Here is a 21,191-nt window from a genome sequence, read left to right as displayed (position 1 = left end):
ACCTCCCCAGAACCTGACTGAGACTCAACTAAGACCCCGCCAAGAGCCGTCGGCGACCCAACTGAAACCCCGCCAAGACCTATCGAGGACCCGCCTAAGACCTAATCGGGACCTCACCGAGACTCTACTGGGACTTGCCTAGGACCCATCCGAAACCCCACCGAGACCCGCCAGAGAAAGGGGTAAGTCAAGTTTTTTTCTAGTTATTTTGATCTCATTTCTTTTTTTCTTTTTTTTCTTTTTTATAAATACACAAAAAACGAACCGCATACAAAACAAAACAAAAAAATCAAAACAAAAAATTAAAAATTAAAAAATTAAAAAAAAAAAAAAAAAAAAAAAAAAAAAAAAAAACATAAACAAATACAAGCATAACATAAAAACCCAAACTTGCAACTACCGCACGGAAAGGTGAAAGTCAAGTGGACGGATAGAAGAACTAGTTATGTTTGCCACGTGATTTGAACTGATTTTTCAGTTCAAATCAATTCCCTGAAACCAAGTGATTTGAACTGATTTTCAGTTACTATTCCTTATGCACAACACCGTAAGGCCGACTTGATCCTTCAAATGCTCTCTGAATCAGCATGACACAACACACCCACATACCAATTTGTCAATAAAGTGTGACGGTAATGTATGTTGATGTCATACGAATGTTTTGGATACGGTTTTTGCTTGTTTAGGCCGACACACTCAATGGTCAACTGCTGAACTAACTCAACTCAGCAGCCATTAACTAAATGATAATAACCACAAACAAACTCATCCTCAGAATTATGAAAAAAGTGATCTTCATTCACCACCTCAATTCAACGGTCCTTGCACGCTTATGCACACTTGTTTGGGCATAAAATAATGTTATTCTTCATATCTATTTATCATACTCATGTTAAACCAGCTAACGTAACATATTTTAAGTGGCTTTTCAACCACTTTAGTCGAAAAATATGATTCTATTCATTTTATTTGAACTGGATAATATTCAATTAGTTATAGTAAAATTGATAAAAATACCGTTTCAATATAACTAATTGGATATTATCCAGTTCATTTGAACTGGAGAGGATCCTGTTACTTTAGTCGGTGTGACATGAGTGTGAAGAATAACATTACTCTTAGGCATATAGACAATATGGAAAATGAATCAAATGACAAACAAAAGTTCCATTCAATGATAGATTGATAGTATGCATCTGCCCTTTGTGCTTTGCATCTTTGCTGTCCCCTATCGAATCTCACATGTGATGCCACCCAATGGAAGGTGTTGGCATCTTACTATCAAAAAAACAAGGTCGATGTACTTGTTCTTCATCAAAACAATCAGCACATCCAACGTATCAATTGAGACAAACACTACATAAAATATGCAATGACCCAGACAGCAACTCTTGACATTGTCAACATTTAACATTATTATTGTAGAAGAAGCAAACCCTTTGTCATAAACAAGTAAGTTTTTACGATTCTGAAACACTCATACCTAGATTGTTAAAATGGTACACATTCATAAGTATTTCTTACTTGAAAAGTTAGAACTTTCTCTCTTTTTTACACTAGGGTTGAATGGAAGAGAAATGTATGAACTGCAGAAAGATCACAGCAGCTAGTCCACCACATATTTGTCTCCTCCCATCTCACCCCAGTAAAGACAAGAAACCTAGATATAAGCCAAGAATGAATTGCCTGAGAAACACAACACAAGGAGGGTTTCTGTCCAAGCTGGAAGGGGCGAACGCCTTCAGGTTCACCTGCACAACATAATCTCATGAGACACTACATTCCCAAGTAAATTATTACATTGGATATCAAAGAATCATTAGTACTGAACTGGTAAAGCAATTCTGGAAGCACCCACCTTCAGAGAATTTCATTTAATGGGGCGCACCCCATGTGTGAGCCCATTTGCCTGCATGCTCTCTCTCTGCTGACCCAAGTAGCATCCCCCCTCCTTAACATCACTAAACAGGGAATGGTAAGTCGACGACAGATCATGACCATTGCCATTACCATTGGATGAATTGCGAGCTTCATGCACATTGTGAACTACGGACCAGGATCCTTCTTGCTGATTACGTGAGGACTTCAAATTCCCATTGCCATTGGTGGGCAAGCACTCAGTACCAGATGAACTGATCCGTTGCATTGAAGGGTTAGCACCCACGTTCATGCCTTCTTCTAAAGTGGGATCGGCAACATTATCGAGCTTTTTTGTATTAAGAAAGCGACCCCCACAACCTCTTGCTCTTCTCAAAGCATGTTGGTGTCGAGACTCGTGGAGATATGGCTGGCACATGAAACAGTCATACAATGTCAAGAATCCTTCTGGGTCATTCTAAATCTTCAAAAGTTGTACAAACATATATAAACAAACTATTTTGCCTTATCTCCAAGACCATACTTGCTAATACCTAGTTAAAGAATGAACCAAGCATTAAGAAATCTGTTATTCAAAGAGGAAAACACACACACACACGAGTAATTCCTAATGGATCCCCTCTGCAAGGGCACCAACCAAGCTATGAAACCTATCATGGGACCTGCCAGCACACGTACACGTACACGTGAAGTTTTAATTGCTGTTCGCAAGGGGCCATATGAAGCTACAAAAACTAGAAGGAAACTTGCCAAGAATGAAGATATTTAACATGAAGAAAAAAGAACTTTGACCAAAAGCAGAGAGAGAGTGAAAGTTGCATCAACCACACACTGCATTTGTTTCCTCTCTATGATGACTAATCAATATTATGCCTTCTACTTTTTTGTCATCCCATACAGTAGCACAGCCCAGAGAAGAAAAACATTATAAAAATTAATTTTACCTTTCGAACTTTTATCGCTTTCTTCTCAAGCTCAGCCTTAGCACGTGATTGTCTTCGTCTCAGAATACCATGATATTGTTTTGCATTTACATAGACAGGTTCCTCTTCCATTTCAAGGGGTAAAGGCATTCTAGCATGACGCATTCCATATAACTGAGGAGTTAACTGGCATCAAACCAGGTACTGTCAGAATATTGTAGTGTCCTAATACAGTTCATTAAAAAGAACTACTCCAAAAACTAAGCACAATAGCCACTAATCATGGAAATTGAGTTTCTTATAAAAGTGTACGCAGAAATCATAAATGCATAATCTTTTGTCAAGAGGATCTTCAATATAATAGTACTGGTCAGTTTTCATTAAAGTGAGTGATTAACATCAATTTTCATGATCTTCCAGCACTCACTTTTGGTATGAATTAAAATTTGTTCAGCAAAGATACATCAGAGCACCACTCATCACATAAACAATATATGTTTTCTGAAGCAGTAAGCACAATTTATGCAAATATATATGCACAAGTGACATAATTTCATCCTAAACAGGGCAGTGAAAAGCTCCCCTCTTTTAAGTAACAAAGCTACGGCATTTTCTATGAAAAAGCATGTTCGATCAAAAACATTAATACTACTGTCCTTCAAGGTCCCTTACATAGAACATACACTGGACTGCAGATTGCATACCATAGCTTGGGGACCATAAGAAGCCAACATTCCGCCATACTGTGGATCCGAATACGGATATGATGTCAATACCTGCATAAATCATGAGGAAAAATAGTACAATCTTGTTCTTTATCCCAAAAACAATTATGTGAAGTCCCAGATTATTAATTAGCCATCTAAATGTGTATGTCTTTGATGTTTGAGAGAGAGAGAGAGAGAGATGAGCAGGTCTTACAATTGAGTGACCAACAAGTTCCATCTGGGAGTTTGGATCAAGGTGTTTGCCCATTTTAGGTGTCAAGGATGGAACATGGTTAATATGTTGGTGCTCTTGCCCAATATTTGCATCTGATATTAAATGAAACTTGAAGATCAATATGATACTCCGCATGTGTGAACATGTGTGATCATATAGCAGGAATTCATCACAAACGTAAGAAGAAGATAACATTACACTAAATCAGAATATTGAGATAAAAATTTAAAGAAATTAAGGTATCAGATTTTAACATATAATAAATGTTCCGTGCACATTTTGGTATAATCTATTGCATTGCATTTTTAAACTTAATATATCTTAAATCACAGGGATCTGTGGACCGACATTTTTTTCCCCTGTTTGGGAATATCTGGTGGGTTAGTTTGATGCATGTTCCTAGGAGAATTCCAGCAGAGTTGCTCAGGAAAAAGAAAAGGAAAAAAAAAAAAAAACCAGCAGAGTTTCAGGGAGAAGAAATTTGGACATGCACCTTGGGGATGACACAGTCAGAGGATCATGGGGCAAATAATAGGAAAATGATAGAAGAGAGCTGTTTGAATTTTACAATAGGACTGAAACACTGTTTGGACATTGGAAGACCCTTAAAAGCTAAGAGCCTTGGAGCCCTGTATTCCATCTACGAGAAACTTTGGTGTCATAGAAAAATATGGCAGTCATGGCAACAAGGTGAAATTGGGAACAGAATCATCATCAACAATTGATGTTTTGTTCAGAGATGACCCACATTTGCACCTCTTTGCACTAACTCCCAAAAACTGAAGCACAAAAATATGACTTTCAATTTCTTGGTCTGCTTGCTGCTACAGTCAGCTTCACATTGCCCCAACTGAAAGAAAAACAGGAGAGAGAAAAAGAGAAGAAAAAAAAAACTACATGCCCTTAAATACCAGAGAACAAGATCTCAATCCTTTTAAATTTCAATTCAAGAACAATAATCATATAGATGCCTATATATGCATATATTCAGAATAATTTAACAGATTAGGAGGAGTAACTCCTGTGCTATCCACATCACATCAAGTAAATGTCTTTCCCCTTTTTCTAGGTAAAAATCCATCTTATTGAGAATTTCAATGTTCTCAAGAGTCGGTCAGCCCATTAAATACCTCGAATTTCCATTTGGCAATCTTTACGGTCCATCCAGACTAAATGCAGGCCACCATGAGGGATCTCTCAAAAATTTTAGAAAACAAGATAATTTCGTTGTTCATTAATTAGGAGCATATTTCTATCTTTTTTCTCCTCTACCTTTCAGCAATAAAAGATCTTCCACCAAAAGCAATATTTCTGTTCTTCTTTCCAAAGTAAGCTTTTGTTTTTATTAAATTACAAAGTCTATATGGAAAAATAAAAAATATCCAAATATTTTTTATTAAATTACAAAGTAGTAAGCTTTCTATCTTCTTTCAGTAGCAATTACCAACCATTTGGATATAGAGAAACATTTTTTCAAGTTCAAACACCATACAGTTCATTGCATCCAATAGCTGGTAAAAACACACACAGCCATACATAGAAAATTATAAGAATATCTTCACAAGACAATTCAATTAAGAGAGAACAGTTCAAATGATAACTACCAGATTGGGATGCTACAGTTCCCTGTGTTTCTTTGTTAAATTTAGCTCCATCATCCGGCAGACCATTTGCTTTCGACTGAATAGCTCCATTCCTAACAAAACCATTTAGGTGTTCCATTGAAGATGATTTCAAAGCATTTTCACCCAGGGACCCACTGTTCCCCATGCCACGCCACCAGGGTTGGGAGTAAGCGGCCGACTGCAACACAGTCTGCCCACCATGTTCTAACCGTCCAAGCTCATTTCCAGGCTTTGCCGGCATCATTCACAATTTCCTCCTTCAACCCAAAAATTAAAAATTAAAAATTTAAATAAATAAAAAAAAAAAAAAAAAAAAAATTGAAATGAAACGAAATAAAGTTTGATTTTTACCAAAATAAACCAAAAAAATATTGGGCAAGTTTTGGAATCTACGTGTAAACAAAAAGAGCACATGCATGCTCAACAAAATGAAGAAAAATATTACAACACAAAGGAGTATAATAAAGTCAATGTCTAATCAAATACAAACCAGTATTTCAGGGTTGAACAGATACTAAACTGTTTCTCTTGTTTGGTAGCTGAGAAATTGAGAAGAAATCAGAGAAATTTTGAATTCAGCTTAATACAACTATTTAGCTACAGTAAACCAGAATTTCTCATCTGGGTATATCTATTTCCACTCCAAATTTTGCTACATCCACACGCAACTTCGTCTCCCACAATATATAACTAGTACGGACTCAGAAAAACAAAAAATTAAAAAAAAAAAAGTTGAGGAATTTTGACAACCCTTTTCATTTACAAGCCTAAAAGGCTCAAACTTTTCTCTTCTTTTCCTCGGTTTTCTCAACAACAAAACAGAGGCCAACAAAAGAATTAAAACCCAAAAAAGAAAAAAAGCAAGAATTCTGATCAAACTTTTGAATCGAAGTCCAGAAAGTGCATGGAAATTCGAAGAGATATGAGAGGAAATTATTGGGGGAGAACTTACTGTTGGGTGCGATCACCAAAGATGCTTCGGTTTTTCACAAGTCGAAGCTCATCGGACTGAGTCTATCTTTTCTCTCTCCTTCCCCCCCTCTCTCTCTCTCTCTGCAACCTTAAAGACAGACAGTGGAGGGTGACGGAGAAAGAGAATAAAATTACTTAAATTTTATTTACAACAAAAAGAAAAGTCTTTTCAAAGGTTTTCAATAAATGTTATTAGAATTTCTGCTTCGCTGTTAACACAAAAGTCGCTCTCTGTCTCCGTTTAAGGAAGAAAAAAACAAAACTTATTTTCAAAGTTATTCATGTCTATATAAGGTATACAAAGTGGGGTGGCCGGACGAAAATATCCCTTTCTTTATATATTTCTTTCATTTATCTAGTTTTTTTTTTTCTTTATATATTTCTTTCATTTATCTAGTTTTTTTTTTTAAAAAAAAAAAAAAATCTCCTAGTTTATTTTTCTTGTAGATATTTATTATTAGGGTCAAATGCATAATTGGCATCTCCCTTTCAAATCGGGTTGAAAAAAAAAATTCTTGAAGCCTAAGGATTGGGTGAGAATGATAAAGTTCAAACTGCAAGTCTCGACCAAACTATATACGCCATGCAAATGAACAAAAGAAAAATTCATACAAGTCGACCACCTAGATCAACATAACAACTACGGAAATAAATTCAAACCTCTCATAATCCAACTAAGTAAATGCTCTATAAGTAAAGGTCATATAGCCATTTCATCTCCTTACACCCCACCCCCCCCCAACAAAGACAAAAAAGATCATATGAAGTTGAGCTCCAATCTGAAAATAAAACATTAAATGAAAAAATAAAGTGAATGGATAAAAGAGAAGCCGACAATGATTTGATTTCATATGGATCTCCACCGGGTTATCCGTTACTTGGTTGGGTCTACACAATCTTGAGGAAGGTGGCATTCATGCAGCAAAAGAATCTAGCCGTAGAAAAACTCTCTTTAACAAGAGATGTAAATTACTAAACTAGTAGTTCTATTTCATTAACTAACTTCCAACTCTATTTCTTTCATGTAATCTCTATCTAAAGCCTTCGAGCTATTAATAAAATATATGAGGAAATTATTAATTATTCAACTCTCATAGCTGATTTGAAAAAGTTATAAGAATTTTCTCGAACAGTCAAAACTACCATAATTTTTTCATTGCGTGCCCATAACACAAAAGTCGAAAACTTACAAAACAAAGAAAAAACTATCGGAATGATGCCGGCCTAATAGCTGGTGCAATGGCAAATCGAAATTTTTTTTAGAGAGATCCTTAATAGATTACCTTTTTTTTTTGTGGCTATTTTATACACCATATTTGTTTTGAGGTTGTGTGACCCTTCTTATGCAAGATTTTTTTAGATAATCGTGGTGGATAAATGATATATAATGGACAAGTACCCAATTTCTATCCACCAAAGCTGATGTAGCGTGGTCTCCATAACATTTGGTAGATGAAAATAGATTTTTTGGTTAGGGAGACCATATAACATCAACTTTTAGTGGATGAATAATGTTACTTGTCCGCTATATAACATTTATAGTTGTGGGTATGTTTCTTGGTTTTTCATCTCCTATCGGGCGTATAGACTTCACAACTTTTTAGTTAAGTGGGCACTTGGTTATTTGTTTCCATACCACTAATTATGATTAAAATTACATAATTTTTATACAATATGATGGTGGTTAAAAACTTAAAGTGGTCTTGAGGATTAATATTGTATTAGTTTTTATTAACATGAGGTAAGAGTCCAGTAAGAATGTATAGTTCAAAATAATACTATTTGTGGCACACACATATATAATATTTGCTAATTTTTAACATTATCATTTTTATTTTTTTTTCTCATTAACAGCAAAATGATTCTTGAGTCCGTCCATACCAGCATATTCATTAAATTTAAAGGTAAAGTGTTTATTTTATAAAACAAAGGACAAGTCAAATTGTGAGATTATTGGTTGGTGCAACGATAAAGTCATCAACCTTGTAAATTACCCATTTGAATAAATTAAGAAAACAAAAAAAAAAATACTAAAGAATAAAACCTAGGTTTATTGGTAACATTATTGATTAAAGAATTGTCGAATTAGATTCCTAACTTATTTGACATAAAGTATCTTGATGCCTTTGTTGATATGATAGGGTTGAATGAGTCTAAAGTCATATATATCAACACGAAAAACCCCAATACCGGATGAAGTTTCCGTTTAAATTGGGTCGAAGAACATTCTTAGAATCCAGTCTATTAAATTGACATCTGCTCTTAAAGCATGTGATCTTCACTTGCATTTTTAATATAGTAATGTTTGAAACCATATTTTTGTCTCGCAATGATCCTATAATGTTGACAATGACAATCCTAATCAACCTTTTGATCACTCTTTCTTAAATAAAAATAAAAATAAATCCAATGATTGGTTGGAATCTTGGAACTGATACAACAACATTGTGAAATACTCATGAAATAAAAATACTAAATACTGCATTCACACGCCACCCCATCTCATTAAGCTGATGTGACAATGCCCATCTGTCATTTGATTTGATTTTAACAACAACTGATCTTATAACTAATGAGTACTGTCACATTAACCCTGTAAAATTATAGTATAGTATTTAACATTGGTCTTAACAAAGGCAATTCCAAAAAATAATGAACACTAACACGTCGGCCCAATAAGATGGGTTGAGACAGGATGTACTAAACAATACTTTAGTGATGTTAGTAACCCCTATGGCATATAAATTATTAAATTAATTAGATAGAAGTTGTGGTCACCATGACAAGTAGGTTAATAGTTATCCTTACTTTAATTTTTCTATTTGTAAATGCCTAAAAAAAATGTCATTTTGACCCTAGGGAGTAGGGATAGGATAAAGAAGACCCTTGTGTATGTATATATATATCTCTTTTCCTAAGAATGCCAAGCAGGCTCTTGTTGCTTACAGTGTTAGACTAGAATCCTCTTGTCACTTTCCACACCAAATAGAATAACAAAACAAAACACATACATAGGCAGGTAAAAGGGCAGGCGAATGTGGACAAAATCACACAACTGTTCACTTTGGTTGTCTTGTCTCCATTGAAATAGCCAAAGAATTAATTTATTTATTTTTCTTATCTGAATAACTGATTAATTACTTTGTTTAGAACTATATATTGTCTACACCCAAAACGACAGGGACCCAAAAATGCATTTATTTTTAAAATATATATATATATATATATATATATATATATATATATCACGTACTCTAAAAACATATATCAATTTAAGATATTGGATTAAAAAAACTCAATCCAGTCGAAAATAAAAAACTTTATCTTCCCTTAAAAAAAAAAAAAAAAAAAAATCATACAGGAAAACGTTCAAAATAAAAATAAAAAAGAAATGAATTATTAGTTATATCATCTTAAAGTTTTGTGCGTTGAGAAATGCTACACTTTCCAAAATAAAAATTATAAAATTTGCTATCTAAATGATGTGTCACAATACTATATAATATATTATTTTGAAAAATGTGTTACTATCTCATGTTATTGTGGGGCACATCATTTGAAGAGCAAATTTTAAAGAAAAATGTTTGGAAATGTAGCATTCCTCCCACACATTTGCTAGCCTAAAACTATATTCTTTGTGTTCAATTCATCTGTGTCAGCACCATTAACCCCAATGTGAGCAATCTACAAGCCTGCTTTCGTAGCTTAGTTGCCGACTTGCTGGTATAGATTTTGGGTAAAAAGAAAATAAATACTTTTCAGGCCCAACAAAGAAGAGATACAGAAGGAAAGCTTCCCCTTAAGTCTAAGGTGACATTTTTTTTTTTTTTTCAAGAAAGAGCATTTTGAACTTATGAGACAATTACTTAATTTCTCCATTTCGATCGGGATTCATTTTATGGTTAAGATTCGATTTCACATATCTAATGGTGTATGCGTTGTTACGTCGAAGTAAAATTTTAAATAACGTGACACCATGTATACCGTTAGATGCAACAACCATAAATAGAAAGATGCCAACCCAATGCTATAGTCGTTTTTACTTCAGAACTTATTTGTATTGTTAAAAGTACATGTACCTAGCTAGCTATTAGCTTTTAGTTCATGGTAGAATCAAATTTTAAATCCTGCTTGTTTGGCAACTTATAATTGGATTTGTGATGTCCCCAAGGAATAGCTCAATCGGCTGTGAACCACGCTTCATAAAGCGGAGATTACTAGTTCGAATCCCCCATCCCCCTTTCCTTGTGTGGACATGTCCAAAAAAAAAAAAAAAAAAAATTGGATTTGTGATTAGGCACAATAGTATAAGTTTTTGGCGTTGGTTACCAAGAAAGTTTTACCCGAATTTCACCTTGTCTTTTTTTTTTTTTTTTTTTTTGTGGTTTAATTACCATTATTATAGTAAAATAAATTTTCAAATCTCATTCATTTCAAATTAAATCATTTGACACTATTAAAAATCAAAGCCTATAATTAAATCGTCAATAACAAATTCAAAATCATTCATAGTAAATATCGATTTATTCATAAGGTATCTCTAAAATAATCATTTCCTCCATAAAACATGTATTCCTCCAAAATTAATATTTAGGAAATAATTTCGGGTATTACACAATATAGCATATAATTATAGTCTATAGGTAGCAAATTAACAGTATGTTATTATGTATAAATAGATAATAAAAACTATAGTATATGTATAATATGAGCAAGTTATAAGTATAGTGTACTATGTATGTTAATAATATTAATATATAACACACATATATAATAAAATAAATAACATACATAGAAATATTATTTTAAATTAAAAAAAAAAAAAAAAAAAAAAAAGTGGTCCTTATTTTTCTCACCCGATTTTTATAAAATAGTATTCACTTAAGACCAAAAGAACATCTAGCATTTTCCTTTTCTTTCACTTAAAATTGGTTGAGAGATAATCTTGTTTAATACTTGGACGATAGAGGGGGCGGCTGCCCTGCCTAGGGTATTTCCTGTCCTTTTTACTTGTTTATTTACATGCATGTGGTATTATTCTTACTTTTTGTACAAATCATTCCCCTACATTATTAATTATAAAATCTATTTCAAAATCAGTGATATGAGCATATAACTTTGAGATATGGTTTGTTTGTCTATTTGGGTGGACTTTCTTCTTTCTTTTTTTCTAAGCAAAGTGGGTGGACTTAAACTGAGCAAAAGTATCATTTGTCGGCCAACTAAAATATCATATGTAGCAAGCCAAGCTTGTCCAATTAGCCCCCCAACCCACCACTCACCGCGTCCCCCAAACCCCCCCCCCCCCCCCCCCCCCCACCCCCCCCCCCCCTACAATATTACATTATTACTAGTTAGGGAAACCCATGGCAAACATAGCTTTAATCCATATATTACCAAGGAGGATTTATGGCAGTAAACAGGGAAGCATTTTATTCCTCTTGGATTTGGCTTGCGTGCTGTAAAAAAAAAATATATATATATATATATATATATATAAAATACAAAATACAACACATTTCCTGTAATTTTTTCAACAGTCCAAATTATGCTTTGCTATAGAGAGGAATGGTAACCTGTTGAAGCAGCCAAACAACTCCAGCAAAGCAACAGCCTTTATTTCGTTTTGCTCAATAATTATGGCTTTGTTTAAAGGCAATGACAGGAAAATGAAAAATTGAGACTGTTTATTGTCAAACACAAAGTAGCACCCAAGTACAATTGTATTCCACATCCTCAAATATCAAACATTTTCTTCTGGTCATCATACATACTTAAAAGAAACCAAACCCTAGGGCCTACTAGCGCCCACCCTTTGATCCAACTTGGAATCAAATCTGGACCATTAAAAAAACTACATAAGATTTCCGGCAGTTTTTTTCTACAGCACCTACGCCAAATCCAATTATCTGACACGTTATATTACAGACCTTTCTGCCTAGTATAACACACAACTATCAAAGCTATTAATGTTGTTGTCGTTGTCATCCTGAATCCAATAAAGCTCTTCTAAGAAAAGGCAAATCATTTTGGGATCATTTTCCCTTCATACTGTTGCAGGCACATGTACTAGTGTGCTCCAAATATGACATCCAATAAGTTGGCAAAAATTTTGCCAGGAAGGTGGAGAACCCAGCAAAGCTCAATTAAGAAAAGGCTCTCCATTTTCAGCTTCTTTTACCCTCCACAATTGAATTGCCGATATACTATACAATCTTCATGTTTAACTTTTCGTCCATTTCTTACTGGTAAGCATGCGTTGAAGAGTACCTCTGAATATGGGCAGCAGTCAGTCAGCTAATATCATGGAAACATTCCCTCAAGAAACTCATCAAAGCTATCATCGTCATCAATTTTATTGTCAACAGTTGAACTTGAAGCCTTTTTCCCTGCAATTATGAGCACAGAGGTAAGGACCTTGCTGGAAAAGATGGGAAGAGTGTACACTGGAGCAAGTCAAGCTAACCAAAATTAATATGAGCTATGTTATAAATCTATTGTAATGCTCAAAATTACAAGCAGACCTATGCATACAAGCTTGTTTAGCTTAATAAAGGTAAGTAAGCTAAGGTGCACACGGACTCTAAAATTTCAGCTCTATTTTTCCTTATATTTGGAAGCAAACACTAAATGTTGACTCTACGAAGCAAATTGCAACCCTGACATGCAATTTTTATCATATACATCTAATCAACATCTTCATGCATTCTGAATAGTGAGTTTAGCCGATATATTATATTGGGATGAAAAAATAAGTTGCTTACAAAGATAACTGCTAATTAGTTAACAAAAATGAAAAATCCAAAAGCTTGTCATCAATAAAGATGCCGTATAGGAACTTGCTGGCCTCATTTTCTCAGGAAAAAAAAAACTTTTCTTTCAAGAAAACTCACGTTTATCTGTTCTAGTGAAACATGTGAAACCTGGAGGAACGTTATGCAAACTTCCTCATCCATGTCTCCATGAAAGGTTTTGGCTTAATCTGCTTAAGTCTTGATTAGAGTTCATCCTAGCAACTGGGGTAAAACTTTCTTGGTAACCAACACCAAAAAGTTATACTATTGTGCCTAATCACAAATCCAATTATAAGTCGCCAAACAGCGGGATTTAAAATTTGGAGTCATGATCCTACCATGAACTAAAAGCTAAAAACAAAAGGATTAAATTAATATACCAATGCGAACAGAAAACGAGCACAATAACGTGTCATCATGAAAAACGAGGGCATGTGCTTATGAGCTATATGTAACATTGAAGTATAATCTGAGGCAAGTCCATACCTTTTCTCCTCTCTTTGGCCTCTTCATACTCGATATCTGTTTCAGCATCCCTCCTTGAACGATTCCTGGAATAGACAGAGTAAGCTACAGGTACTTTTAACTGTACAAATAGGTTATGAAGTAAAAATGACTATAGCATTGGGTTGGCACCTCTTTCTTTTGTTTTCTTCTTGCTCTCTTTTTTCTTCTAGCTCCTTCTCTTTCCGCCTTTTGTAATGAAGCTTCTTCGCACATCTATTTGAAAGTGATAAAAAAAAATTTGAAAATGCTTTTGAGCACAATAATGCACAACTTCAAAAATAGTGAACCAAGACAGGAAAAAAAGAAAAAAGAAAAAAGAAAAAGAAAGAAGACATCTTTGTTCAACCCAAGACACATAACCATATGCGATCAGCTTCCTATGAGAAATATCAAGTAAAAGATTATCTCAAATCTCCAACATATTATTCTGACACTAAAGAAGTAATTATTCTTAAGTTGAATTTGAGAGATGGCCTGCTGAATCCCATTATATTACAAGCATTACTTAAGGGCAGATTTTATGATAAGAAGCAATGTTTCTAATATTCACATAGAACTACAAAATAAAGAGTATCTACACTGACGGCCGAAAGAAACTCGGAACAAGAATAAAGAAACTTCTAAGCTTATTCTGTCATAAAACAAAAAGGTCTCAGAACTCAGATTTGATCAATTCAACAATCAATTGGAGAAATATTAATCAGAGGCCTTTTTTTCTATCATGCTCAAGTAGAACACCTTTTGCTCCTCAACACAACATGTACTTCCCAACAGTATATCACAATTCCAACTTGTTATGTCCTTGTCAGAAACGTTCGTAAATGAATTGGAAAAACAAAAACAAGTCATGTTTCATTCATCATGGAACATGTCAATAAAATGACTATCAAAGCCATTTCAAGTAGGCCAAGGATGATCTTTTCAACTCCATCTGCACACAAGACATGCTCAAAAAAAACCAGGAGAGCCAAACTTCATAAAAAAGCTTTTCAGAATATGGATTATCACTACTGTATTTAATATGGATGCTGCTAAAACAACTGTATTGGCTGAATTTAGGTTATTAGAAAGAAAAAAAAAATTACATAGGCAGATGTATAATTGGACACATAATCAACAAAATCCACTAACCTCTCACAAGTTACCAATTTCACTAGGGCTTGTTTGTTTTCTCCAGCTTCAGAATAAGAAAAATTTACCTGCAGTGGAACAGAAAAGAAGAGATACAAAACTTGAATAAAGAACCGGAGCTATTATGATAAAATAGCAAGACATGCGCGCACGTGCACACGTGTGTGTCCAAAGCTATTATGATAGCAAGACACAAGCGCGCGCACGTGTGTGTGTAACATGTGGGCAATGCATTTAGATTAAATGCTACAATCACCCATGCCATAGAATTATTAAGAGACCAATGATGTCAAAACAAACACTTGCCTCATAACTTGTTAAGCAATCTTTCTCATCGCAATGTTTGTTACCACATATAAACTGCCCTGACAGAAAAGGGTAACAAGTCAATTCTAAACTCAAATACCTTCCCAGCTAGGAGGATTCTTTTAAATTATAAAGAAAAGATAATACCGTGATGCAATAATTCAGTCAAGCAACAGTAGGAAGCAAACCCAAGAAGCGATAAACTTAAGCAAGACCTCCCCATCAAGGGTTTGCCAATATTAGACCCACATATGAAATAGAATCCCTACTAACTATGGTGCCCTTAAAAGCTCATCGACCTTTGGTAATCGCTGGCAAGTATGTCTTTATCTCACGAAAAAAAAAAAAACCTTAAGAAATGAAATTCCATAAACAGTTGTTGATATCTCTCTCAAACATATACCATATAGCATGCTATGGAACAAGAAACAAAAATAATACAGAAAGTCGTCTTTTAAGAAATTTATTAGATTAGTCAAAATATCCAAACTAGTAATCAAGAATACCAAATCATCTATGTGTTCCCTAGATAACCAGCTATGGTCAAAATAATCGCTCATCAATAATTTCAAATATAAGTTTAACAAGAGAGACAGAGAGCCAACAGAGTGGGTAGTCAGCAAAAGAACATAGCCAATGACCCGTAGGTCAAATGGCACCAAGGATTAAATTAGGAGAGTAATCAATAAATCCAGATTCAAACCTGGGCCAATTTTTTGCAGAAAGAGGGCTGCTCTTTGTGGAGCAGACTAAGCGGTTAGAATTGAAAAAAACAAAAGAACAATATTATACACAGTTTCCTATTTGACAAAAAGACATGTAATCCCACAAGAAATCACAGATGGATAACAAAGGGACCATATTAATCAATGAAGAGAATAATATTAACCTTTCCCAGACATCACTTCCTTCTCTGTCCTCCACCGCAGACCAATCTATAAAGAAAAATTTTACAAATCAGAGTTAAATCTTCTAGACGTGATGTAACTAGTATGACTCATTCACAAAAGGGAAGCTATCAAAAAATTAGCCAACATTTATTCTTCAAAGTAACAAATAAGAAATCTATGTACCAAGTAAAAAATCACCTTGCCACTTTTGTATTGTGACATGTCAGCTATGCAGTATCTTCAGCGAGTTTAAGGCATTGAACAAGGATATATCTGAAACAACTTAATGAGAATGAAAGAATATCTGTTTCCAAAGGATACTCTTTAAAAAGCTTATCATAGTAACGCTTCACCAGTCTTTGCTCCCAAGAAGGATTCATGTCATCTTCCTCAGTACGTATGAACCTTTATCAATAGGTGAAAAGACAATTAAAATTACCGAAAAGTCCTAGATTTGGGGAGGACAATTTCACAAATACCATATTTCCAAGGAAATAATGAAAGAAAACACACAAACTCCTCGATGTATTTCCCATAATTAAGGGCATCTCCAATCGGATCCATGATGAGAAGTGTCTCTGCACTTTATCTAGTACTAAATGAAGAAATAAATCAAGAGCAAAATTGCATGCTTAGCTGAAGAAAAAAATGAAGAGTGAAACTTTCTTGCTTATGTTATTAAAGTAAGGGTGATCAAGAAACCAAAGGAACTGACCAATTCAATCAATCTAATCCGAGCTAAGGGCCATAGGGTCTATTTGTTGGCACTCATGTGAGCATCAATCTTTAGACCCAAAAAGCGACTTGGCAAAAGTGCCAAATTGGCACTTATGCATAAAGTAGTTTTGCCAAATAAATGGATCCTGAAACCAATTTTTTGGATTATCACAAACCACTCACTTACCACAAAAATCTATACAACACAGAATAAAAACCAAAGAGGTGTAACAAATACATGTGCAACCAGCTGCAAAATTGTAGATAGTAACACAATAGAACATACCGATATCCCTCTCGTAGGGTGTCTTGATCAGTTTTAACAGGCAACTTAACATGTGTGGCTTTTTCTTTCCCATAAAATCCAACTGCAACACAGACCAAGCATTTTAACTGCCAAAATGAATATACCGTAATCTTGACTACAACTACAACTATACTATGATATTCAAGAGACACACCCATATATTCTACAGTTGTACTCAGCTTAAATGCAAGTAAGGATGTTATTTCAAGTAAAACAAAAATCATGGTTTTCCAATTATAACTTATAACTTAAAAGACAAACAAAATCAAAATTGTTTATTGAACATTGAAAATAATAACAAACCTGTGAATGCCATACCAACAAATGTTAGCAACAAAACGTTATAACTCAATGCAAAGCTAACCAAGTAAAACAGGTTCATCAAGCCTTGGAATTTGAAAGGAAATATAAAAGATTATAGAATTTCAAGTCAATTACAAGTCCCCCAACATTCGCTAAGTACAGCAGTAGAGTGTGGCTACTGTATAAATCACCATATGCAGTGATGAGGAAAGGGAACACATCATTGGTGGCAGATATACGTTATATGTTAACAACCTAATTAGTTAACCCAGTTATCGTTATCATCAGCTACATGCTAAGCATGCAAGATGAGTGCTCCTACACCTCAGAGGAGAGTATGAAATTTCTCTTCTTTTTTTACTAGTTGGTGCATAAACGAGCAAATAAAATAAAAGAAAACAAGGAAAACAAATAACTCAAAATTGTCCTTGTACACCAAAAATTTTGCCTCCAAAAAACATTGAGGTTTGAGGAGAAACGTTTGCAGAAGAAACAAGATATAACTATTTTTCTTCTTTTTAAATTCTCCCAACTTTCCGTGCATAACCAAATAAGGTAAATAAAAACACAAATTTATCTTATTTTCTTCTGTGATACTTTCTTTTTTTTCTGAAAGAAAAATAAACCAAACTGCAAACAAGGCAATCCACAACAATTTTGCATAGAGACACATGCATGGCAGGTAGATCTATATCCCCACATCTGTACCAATATGCTGCAAACACATACATGCTATAAACTCCCTCTCCAACCATTTGACTGATATCTACACTCTTGCTGCCTCGCTTGTACTACCTGTTCGCTTAAATAGCGCACACACAAAAAGCAACCACTAGAATAAATCTGTCAATAATGAATACATATATGGGAGATTGTAGCCCCCTTCCTCCTTAGTGGAGAGGATTGTTCATCACCCAATTGCTTTAGGACACAAGGACTCAAAAAACAAAAAAGTTCATCCTTTGCATACTTCCTTCATGTCCATTTCTCTAAGTCAATAATAAATACATATATGGGAGATTGTAGCCCCCTTCCTCCTTAGTGGAGAGGATTGTTCATCACCCAATTGCTTTAGGACACAAGGACTCAACAAACAAAAAGCTCGTCATTTGCATACTTCCTTCATGTCCATTTCTCTCACAACCCATTCCCTATCTATTATGAACAAAATCGATGCTTCTGCCTCAAACCTAATTGGATAAGAAACTCATCCAGAGATCATATGACATACAAAAAATATGAAATTATAGATATCAAAAGAAAAGAAGCTCCTACAATAAGTGACCCCCCACCCCAATTTCGATATTTAATTCAATATGTAGAATTTTTTTTTAGAACCAACAAGAATACCCGATTAAATTTAATCCATACATTGCTCCCAAGATTCATTGATATCTAATGCAATATATAGGAAAGTGACTAAATTTAATCCATATGTTTTTCCCAAAATTCATGTTTCCGAGTTCCTACACTTCTGCACCACTCACAACAAACCGCAAGCAACAAAATTCCATTAGCCCTACGAATAAAACTTGAATCAAAATGCAGAGACAGTAAAACAAATTTCCACATCTTGACCTACTATTAAGTCATTGCCAGCATTATATATAGCAAACCCTAGCAACAAAGTCGAATGCTATGAACAATAACTCAACTTAAATACATATAAAGCATGACCTATAGACTGAATTAAAATGTCTTTGTATTATATATGAGTATAGTGTTAGGTCTAGAGAGTGGACAGCCGTGTACGCGTGGAATGTTATGGTCGCAAGAGTTAAAGGGTTTAACTAAATCAATATAGACAAGTCCTAATTAACTAACCCCAGCAACAACGTCCAATCCCAAGAACAACACTCAACTAAAAATACCTTCTTCTTTTTTAATAAGTAAAGACTCAATTAAAAATACATATATATCAACAACAAAAAAAAAACAACTTTCTTGGCCCAGAGCAAGTTAAAATCAAAATTTGCACAAATCAATCTACACTCAAAAGACATGTACGTATACATATACGTAGAAACAGAGAGAGTGAAACGCACCGTAATCGGTGAGAAACTTCTTGTGGCGGTCATAGGCGTTGAGGCCTCGGATATGAGCCTGGTACTGCCTGAAAAAAGATTAGGGTTTGCGATTACTTAGCGGCATCGAACTGTGCAGTGAAAAATCAAATGGGTAAGAGAAGTGAATAGCGGAGAGAAGAGCTCACTGTTTTCGCTCTTCTCGGTCGTAGATTCCCGATCTCAGTGCCCGAAACGACGCCATTTGATACCCCTCGAGAAGAGCAGAACGGAGAGGCTAACGGTATATATATGTAGAGGAAATATACATACATAACATACACTATTCTTTCTTTCGGTTATTTCATTATTATCATTTGGTAGGTTACTTTATTATTATTGAAAATATTTTTCTCTTCAAAAAAAAAAAAAAAAATTGCTTTTCAAAAATTAATTAAATTAAATTAAAAAATAACTCTAGTCTTTTTTTTTTTTGAAAAAAAAGAAAAGCAAAATATTTTCGCTAGGTCACAGCCAGACCTGCGTCGGTCAAAAATCAAAGGGTAATTTGGTCGTTTTAGGCATTCCGTTCGAAGTTAACCATTAAAAGTTTAAAACTAACGAAGGGAGTAAGTTAATTGAAATTGAAAGTTCATGAGTATAAATTATGAGTTTTTAAATTTTGAAAAAGGTCTTTTTAAAATGCACGATAAATCAAGGATCTAAAGTGAAATTTTTCAAAAATATAACATAGAATAGTTTAGTAAGTGAGACATGAATGTAGCTCATTCTTGTGGTCAAAAACACAAGGAGATGTAATTATAATATTTTTTTTTTTACTTTATCCAAGCGTTGGGATATTGTGAGGCTCCATAAAAATGTAAATTAGATTTTGTAATATAAGAGTGTCTTATTAAATCTGATTACAATATCATTCTATTTAACGTATTGCATTGTACCAAATAGTAAAATACACATTCAGAATTCGATTATAATGAATATGAATAATTATTCCATTTGAGCTTATTCTATTCGCAGTAATAACTATTCATTATCAAACGATTAGGATAAAATATGATCAAAAATGGAAACAGAGAGAAGTTTTATTGGAGGGATTGGGTTGCAACGTTTTGGAATCTTGGTTGATGAAAGCCTATTGGGGCGTTTGAAGTGCTCAACTTTTGATTGACATGAACGAAACAACACATGATGTTTACATTATCACTTTCAATATTTCATCATAAGCAGTTGAAAATCAATAATTTGTCCATAATAAATATTTTTACATTAAAACAAATAGATCCCAAGTAAAGTTGAAGAATAAAATAAGTGAGCGAGACTTGTCAAGTATAATCTCCGGTTTTGTTTGTTAAAGTATTTTAGAGGGTATTTTGTGTAAGAAAAAGTGTTATGATATAATATAAATGTGAAAGTAGTTTTGAGTGTTTTGTGTTTTTAAACACTAGTTAATTTTTAAACCCAGGAAACAAAAGAAAGGAGAAGAAAGTTTTATAAACGAAGTAAGTTGCATTATCGCTACCATCATACGAGACCAAATCTAAATAATAAGATCAAGATGATAAGATAAAAATTACATACATTTTCCATTTTGCTTTGACAATAGTATTTGCATTGTTACTTTGCCTTAATAACGGATGAGGATCACTACAATTAGAGGTTAGAAGTTCCCTTGCTTTGAGCAGCCTAGGGTGTTAAACCAAACTATGTAGGGTAGGTCTTTTAGGTTATTCGAAATTATGTAAAATTCAAAACGCATTTTTTGTTCTATTTAAATTAGAAAAGGGAAAAATTGAAAGAAAAAAAAGGGGACATAGTTATCTTTAGAACAATTGAGAATATGTCAAATAAATTATTCAACCCATCAAAGGAGCT

The 21,191-nt window shown here is 34.1% G+C and overlaps 2 protein-coding genes across 3 annotated transcripts; both read right to left on the bottom strand.

The window, feature by feature from the left end:
* Window positions 1–1,391: 1,391 nt before the first annotated feature.
* Window positions 1,392–6,466, bottom strand: LOC132167858 (nuclear transcription factor Y subunit A-1). 2 transcript variants are annotated; one of them, XM_059578893.2, is made up of 7 exons: window positions 6,321–6,466; window positions 5,348–5,625; window positions 3,723–3,835; window positions 3,485–3,577; window positions 2,823–2,987; window positions 1,859–2,287; window positions 1,392–1,751 (listed from the first exon to the last, which is right to left on the bottom strand). In XM_059578893.2, exons 2-6 carry the CDS (start codon window positions 5,610–5,612, stop codon window positions 1,871–1,873), a joined length of 1,053 nt encoding a protein of 350 aa, XP_059434876.2. In that variant the 5' UTR covers window positions 5,613–5,625; window positions 6,321–6,466; the 3' UTR covers window positions 1,392–1,751; window positions 1,859–1,870. The 2 variants fall into 2 exon arrangements, with proteins under 2 accessions (XP_059434876.2, XP_059434877.2); XM_059578894.2 differs by having other exon boundaries at window positions 3,506–3,577; window positions 6,321–6,465.
* Window positions 6,467–12,004: 5,538 nt separating this feature from the next.
* LOC132182833 (folate-sensitive fragile site protein) lies at window positions 12,005–19,636 on the bottom strand. Its single transcript, XM_059596187.2, has 11 exons — window positions 19,508–19,636; window positions 19,341–19,408; window positions 16,972–17,053; window positions 16,290–16,373; window positions 16,167–16,206; window positions 15,968–16,013; window positions 15,079–15,137; window positions 14,773–14,840; window positions 13,771–13,854; window positions 13,621–13,685; window positions 12,005–12,729 (listed from the first exon to the last, which is right to left on the bottom strand). The coding sequence occupies exons 1-11, from the start codon at window positions 19,561–19,563 to the stop codon at window positions 12,644–12,646; spliced, it is 738 nt and encodes a 245-aa protein (XP_059452170.1). The 5' UTR covers window positions 19,564–19,636; the 3' UTR covers window positions 12,005–12,643.
* Window positions 19,637–21,191: the final 1,555 nt, after the last annotated feature.

This window comes from Corylus avellana, chromosome 2 (assembly GCF_965113065.1).
Source record: "Corylus avellana chromosome 2, dhCorAvel1.hap1.2, whole genome shotgun sequence".
Taxonomy (NCBI): domain Eukaryota; kingdom Viridiplantae; phylum Streptophyta; class Magnoliopsida; order Fagales; family Betulaceae; genus Corylus; species Corylus avellana.
Note: the sequence above shows the minus strand (reverse complement) of the source record. Positions and strands in the feature narration are given on the sequence as shown.